General features: G+C 41.0%; 1 protein-coding gene across 1 annotated transcript; it reads right to left on the bottom strand.

Annotated features, from left to right (window-relative positions):
• Nucleotides 1–794: 794 nt before the first annotated feature.
• Nucleotides 795–5,414, bottom strand: LOC114548263 (neoverrucotoxin subunit alpha-like). The gene is made up of 4 exons (XM_028568105.1): nt 5,367–5,414; nt 4,988–5,087; nt 2,703–4,163; nt 795–1,768 (listed from the first exon to the last, which is right to left on the bottom strand). Exons 2-4 carry the CDS (start codon nt 5,076–5,078, stop codon nt 1,218–1,220), a joined length of 2,103 nt encoding a protein of 700 aa, XP_028423906.1. The 5' UTR covers nt 5,079–5,087; nt 5,367–5,414; the 3' UTR covers nt 795–1,217.
• Between the last annotated feature and the right edge of the window lie 1,797 nt (nt 5,415–7,211).

Genomic DNA, 7,211 nt, shown 5'->3' with positions numbered 1-7,211 from the left:
AGGACATGGTCAAACCCTATACCCCAACCCGCCCACTACGCTCTGCATCAGCCAACCTGCTTGCTGCCCCATCACAGGGAGGGTCAACTAATCACTCAACGAAATCCCGACTGTTTGCTGTCCTGACTCCCAAATGGTGGAACGAGCTCCCTATCGACATCAGGATGGCCGAAAGCCTACGCATCTTCCACCGCAGGCTAAAACACATCTCTTCCGACTACACCTGGGATAAACTTACTACTTGTTGTCTGGAGTTTGCACCTTCAGGGTTGAAAGCAACTTAATTGGTCGCTTTGGATAAAAGCAACAGCTAATTTACATGTAATGTAAAAACAGTAGTCGTTAAATGAACCCAAAGTCAAGCTTAAGGTACAGACGTTAAGACAAACTTAATGATTCCTCTTGGATTCTGAAAAGACAACTATTTAAAAAATGGGTGAGGCTATTTGCACCCCCGGTACAATTAGCAGTGTATGCTATTTGTACCCTGGTGCAATTAGAAATGAACAAACCAACGGTTGTATGCTTTCACTGAAGACAGAAAGCGCAACTGTAGTATCCATTTTCCGCTAGAAATTCAATTGTTATAAACGTTAGATACAAAACTTTCCTAATATACAATTTTCTGGTGTCATGGAAGATGAACGTCCGCCATGATTTCGGTGCACGCGAGCAACGTCTTTTTGTTGTTACGTCAAAGGGTGTGAATAGCTCAGCTCTGTGGCCGAGGCTATTCGTACTGGGGGTGCAAATAGACACTCCGTTAAAAAATACTGCACGGAGAAGAAAAGAAAAAAAAAGAAAATGCTAAATAAATCAAAAAGGCACTTACGCTAATTTATATCCCATCACCAACACGATAATTTCAACATAGAAGTGTTGACGAAGAAATTGTGTATCAATAAAAGCTCTTTGTCATTAAGTATCAAGAATTAGAACAGAAATGTACTATTAAAAATATATCTTATCCATCAAAAAATGAAAGTTTAAACATATTATGAATCTGTGAAGTACTAACCAGTTCCAGAAGAAGGCTGTGCATCAAATCAACATGAACATATTGACAGAAAATCACACATACAGCCACCTATTGATTACATCATCAATTTTCCTGGTACCTCTGGGTTTGAATGCATTGTTTAAATTTGTGAAGCATGTTCAAGATAAATTGTAAACCCATATCACTATTTATAGACCAAGAATCTAACAGGTCTCCATCACTGCCCTTGTTCAACTGGACGCAGGTACGCAAAGTTGGTTTTGTAATAAGCCCAGAGTCCTGGGTAAACAGGCTCAGTGAATGTGGTGTGAAAGGTGTAGAGGTGCCTCAGTGTGTTAGAGGAGACTCTGTAGAAGGACAGAGTGCCAGCAGGCCAGTCCAGATACACCCCAACTCTGTTACAGCCATCAGAGGGAAAAGGAATTTCGCTCACTCTCTTGTCATCATGATATGCTCTGATTACGCCTGATTTCTGGCCTAAAGTCCACGATACAGCATTATATCCAAATTCTGAACTGTTCGATTTTCTGTCAATATCACTGTATGCAACGGCAACATAAACAGATTGATCAGAACACTGACTCCACTCCACCTCCCAGTAATGTTTCCCAGATAAGCTCTCTTTGCACAACACCTGAGTCGCTGTATCAAACCTCTCTGGGTGATCAGGATATGACTGCCATTCTCCACATGTTGCCTTCTTCTTTCCCTCAGACAGAGTGAGGTAGCCGTTTACAGTGTTTGGGTCCAGGTTGAGATCACAGGCATCTGATGGAGAGAACAAAACAAAATGTGTTATCAGTTATTCTGATGGTCAGACAGGTTTCTGGAGGAGAGTTATTAGTACAGAATGTTTTTTAAAGGTCCCATGACATGGTCCCCTAATACTGTATCTGAAGTCTCTTTTATATAGACCTTAGTGGTCCCCTAATACTGTATCTGAAGTCTCTTTTATATAGACCTTAGTGGTCCCCTAATACTGTATCTGAAGTCTCTTTTATATAGACCTTAGTGGTCCCCTAATACTGTATCTGAAGTCTCTTTTATATAGACCTTAGTGGTCCCCTAATACTATATCTGAAGTCTCTTTTATATAGGCCTTAGTGGTCCCCTAATACTGTATCTGAAGTCTCTTTTATATAGACCTTAGTGGTCCCCTAATACTGTATCTGAAGTCTCTTTTATATAGACCTTAGTGGTCCCCTAATACTGTATCTGAAGTCTCTTTCCCGGAATTCAGCTTTGGTGCAGAATTACAGCCACTTGAGCCTGTCCCACAATGAGCTTTCCTTATGATGTGCCATTTCTGTGTCTGTAGCTATTGAGGAGGAGAGAGGGGGGGCAAGGTGGAGGGTGGGGGTGTGGCCTTGACCAACTGCCACATTTCTCATTTGAAAGCCATGATGTCTCTCTCTCTCTCATGGGTTGGCCAAATTCTCTGGGCGGGCAAGGCAGAGAAAGGGGAGGTAACCTTGCTTGTTATGACCTCATAAGGAGAAGATTCCTGATTGGCCCATCTGAGCTTTCAATTTCTCAAAGTCAGAGCAGGATACCCAGGGCTCGGTTTACACCTATCGCCATTTCTAGCCACTGGGGGACCATAGGCAGGCTGGGGGAACGCATATTAATGTTAAAAAACCTCAAAGTGAAATTTTCATGCCATGGGACCTTTAAATAAAAAAAAGCATGGAAACAGACTTACACCAGATCAGATCTCTTCTCTCTGTGATGTTCTCCACAGGAGGGAGTTCAAGGTTTGAAACATCTTCACTGACCAGATTGCCGTTCTTGTAATGGTAGATGGTTGCTCCTGTGTAGTTCTTGTTTGCAATGGCTGCTATGACGAAACAGAATCGACTGTTGTTCTTCAGCGCTTTGGCAAAGTGATGGAATGCTTTGGCTTTTTCTCTCATTTTGGTGAAAACTTCCCCTGAGTAGTACCATGGATCTTCATTGGTACTTCCTAATTTAGGGAAGTGCAAGTAGTCGGCCATCACATCAAGGTCGGTATCACCCCTTTCCACTGAAGTGAAAACAAAGCACAGAGCATCTTCTACACCTGGAGCAAGAACCTGTCTGTCCAGCGCTGTCTGATTTTGGATGATCTTTATTCCCTCCATGGTATCTACACAGGATCTGATGATGTTGATTTCTCTCTCTTTACGATCCAGCCACTTAGTTAGTCTTTCCTGACTGAATGGTGACTTGTCTCTGTCTTCAAAGAGTTGGTTCAGTGAGCTCTCATCTTTTTTTCCTTCACGGATGGAGGGAAGTTTCTTCGCCAAGGCCTGCTGGAGTTTAGTTGCATAATTACCACACAATGTTTGGAAAGTTCTCAACTCTTCTCGAATCACAGGAAACTGCTCCACCACTTTGTCTTCCAGAGAATCGTTGCATCTCATTCCTATTTCCCTTAATTTATCTAGACTATACTGGGCCTTTCCAACTACACCATGGCTGATCTCTTTCTTCAGTTCAGGAGCTTCAGAGTTGAAATTCTTCAGCGGCATCAGCCAGACCTTCACAGGAACAGCCTTCTCTCCTTTTTCTCCCAGTAGCTTTGGTAGTTGTTTGTAGGCATTCACTGCCTCTACAAATGTTGCAGGGTTGCTATCAAGAATTAAGTCTCCGTAGAATTTGCAGGAGAATTTCTGTGTCAGGGCATTTTCTTCATCAGTCAGCTTAAGATCAACTTGCCCCTCAATATTAAATTTAGGAATCTTCTTTATCACAGCTTGCATGCTGCCCTGGATGTCCTGAACGCTGCTGGCCTTTAACTTCTCACTGTCAAACACAAAGAAAGCATTTGTCCCATAAAGGATGCCTGTGACTACATGTGTTGCTGAGCTCTTCTCAATGACATCCATCTGTTGGGTTTCCATGGTTAGTTGTTCAATCATTAACTGCTTGAAGTTGGTGGTAGTTTTGTACTGACACGTCACTCTGCTCTGATTGTAGAATTTCTTCTGATCATTCAGATACTTGGCAGATCCTCCGACTTCAATCAGTCCACTCAGGAAACTGGCCTTCAGAGAAGCATCAACATCCAGCAGAGTGCACTTGGATTCAGTGGAGTCAGAAGCAGTCATGTCAAAGTCACTGAAGGGCTGAGAGCTTTCAGTTATATTGCCTTGTAAAGTTTTATCATCCCACAATGTCAAACCTATAGAAATTAGAAACCATCAGTCATCTGATAAAGCAGGAATATAATTTTAATGTAAAGTCACAGAAAACTAATAAAAATCATTTAGATTTCTACATGTTGCATCTTATTCTTCTGTCAGCAGTTCCCTAAACAGCTTCTATATTCATTGTGTGTGTGTGTGTGTGTGTGTGTGTGTGTGTGTGTGTGTGTGTGTGTGTGTGTGTGTGTGTGTGTGTGTGTGTGTGTGTGTGTTTTGTCAGGTGACAAAGCTCAGCCCCGGTCTAATGCAAAGAGTTGGAAAACTGCACAGACAATCAAGATTGACACCAAAACTATGTTTTCTGCTCTAATAATCTCACTCCCTGATTTCTGCAGTACCAAAGGAATTGACCATAAAAACCATTTTCACTAATTTGGAACCAATCTCCAATCAGAGTCAGGTTTCCTAGGCTTTATTTGAACATTTCAACAACAAGGCAACTCAAAGTGCTTTACATGAAATACAAGAATAAAAGTCATAGTGTAGCATAAGAAAATACGGCAACCCTGTTCCAGGGATGTTGTAAAAATGGCTTCATGGACATAATAATCGGCTGAAATTCTACAACAGTATTTACAATTTAATTTTTCATATTCTGTGCAGGATAATATACCAACAATTTATCATGCATCAATTATTTAGTCAATTATTAAATGGTCACAACTACAAAGTGGAATTACAAAGCATTTTCTAATCATTTTCATAGGGTTAGGGGTTAGGATTAGGGCTGACTGGTTATTTTGTATCTCTATATTAGAACTGTGACAGATTTAGAAACATTTTGAATGTAGTCAACACTTACCTGGGATCAGTTCATCTCTCCGGGCATCATAGAGCATTCCTAGGGTGAAAGGTCGACCCAGGGCAGCAATGTTCATGTTTTCTGAGGCCATTTCTCCACCCTGTTGAGAAAAGTGAACACAGCCTTTAGTACTTAAAGAGACAGACAGACAGACAGACAGACAGTCTATGATGCTCAGAAATAGCCATTCCCTGTAGACTCCAGTCTGACACTGACCGTTTTACACAGATCAGTAAAAGTCTAAATATCTATCTCTTCATGTCACCCTCTGTCTCTGTCCACTGCCACATCATTTTACTGACAGCAATCTCAAGGTTCACACTGTTGAACAGTGTGAAAAGAGGGTTTGTATCATATTAAGAAGCTAGTTAAGACTTACAAGTCTCAGGAGTACATTGGGCAGTAGTGTTTGTGCTCTTTGCAGAGACTTTTTATGCAGTCATTGAGGAAGTGGTTAAAAGTGCTCTGGGTGAAGCACCTTTGCATTTCCTGTGTGAAGAAGTCTTTGAGTATATTTTCAGTTTTGATTGAACTGTATTTTTGAGGAACTGTAGGTCTACAAAATTCATTTTACAAGAAATTCTTCATAGGGAAACCAAAACCCAAAGTATAGAATGAAACCATTCATAAGGAAACTAATTGCATCTTTGCCTCAGTGGCAAAGTTGGCAGCCTTGCTGTGTACATTTGATTTTTCTTGGCTTTTGGAAAAATAACTCCAAGGCTTGGTTATAGGGGAATGCAGAAAGAAGTGGCCCATTAAGGCTGAGTAGCATACATGCTGCTAGATGGTCCCCCTGTGGCCTGATCCTTAACACTAGAACGGCCATGACAGTCATTTTGACCGTTTTGAAATTTATATGTGTAATAACTTTGCTAAATAAAAAAATACAATCCTGCTCGTACCTGATTTTTCCTAAAATAGTCTTTATTTTCATTTTAAATTGTTTTTATATACATTATACAAAAGGCAAAGAAAATACAATCACTTTTACATATTTTGGCCATACACGGTCATACTGACCGCTTGGATTTTCGCGGTATTGTTTTTAATCTTTTGCGTGGTTGAAGATGCATCTTGGTTGCTTAGTAATAATCATAGTCTCGGTCAGAGAAACGTAACTAGCGGTCTCGAGTAACAAGTGTGGGCATCACCGATGGGCCGAAGGCAAAGCCAGAGTCGGTAACGTAGGCTACGGCGTGGATGGACTCGGTTCTGAATCAGAAGAAAAGCACCGGGCCCTCGCTCTGTGAAAGGCACGGTGCACGTAGATGGCCGGTAGCTGTCTACGTGTTCATATAACTTTATACATGCTACAACTGGCCGGAATCATTGCACACATCCTTTCCAGCTTACCAGCTGTAAAATGTCCCGGAGGAAGTTCATGCAGCAACTGGCAAAGTAGCTGAGAGATGAGTTTATGGAGGAAAAAAGGGCAGCGGCGCACAGTCCGAGCAGCGCTGTGCACCACAGCAGACACCAAAATGGAGGCAGTACCAGGTTAGGTTAGGTTATAAATGTTCAAATAACATACTTTTAATTGTTATTTGGCTGTGACTTATGTTGAATGAATTTCCCCCAATATTTATCGGGATATGAATGTATGAAATAATCACGGTTTACTATGCCATTATATGAATTATTGAAACACTCTTAGGCTACTACTCAAAAGTATAATTAAAATCGTTAAAATGTACATGTCGGTGTTATTACGTTGTTCTAAAGATATCCTAAGACAATACATGCATTAATATCGTAATTGGGTATTTATCATGAGAGATTAAAGAGTTTGGAATCTGGCGGTCAAAATGACCTCTCTTGGCAGTTCTAGTAGTTATGGAATTCTGGCACTTCCAGTATCTTAATGCAGTGTAACTACTTCAGCATGTAAATAATGCACCTAAAATACAAACGTGAGCAAGGGCGTTGAGCAATCGCTATTATATTGAATCAACAGCCACATGCAATTTAGCTAGCAGGTGAAGGTGAAACAAAAAATTAGCAAGAACTATAGACTAATACAGGCTTAAATAAACTGACAACATAAGTTATACGACTTACAGTTCTTAAGGATGCAAACATGCCACCATCATTGCCTCTTTTTTCTTTCTCCTTTTTTGTGTCACGCATGCCCACTCGTGTTGTGAAGCGCATGCCTGCGCTATTCTCAGACGTGCTCTCTAACAATCACTGCTGATAGACGGCTTTTTTTACATTTCTGATA

The sequence above is a fragment of the Perca flavescens genome, chromosome 21 (genome assembly GCF_004354835.1).
Source record: "Perca flavescens isolate YP-PL-M2 chromosome 21, PFLA_1.0, whole genome shotgun sequence".
NCBI classification, from domain to species: Eukaryota; Metazoa; Chordata; class Actinopteri; order Perciformes; family Percidae; genus Perca; species Perca flavescens.
Note: the sequence above shows the minus strand (reverse complement) of the source record. Positions and strands in the feature narration are given on the sequence as shown.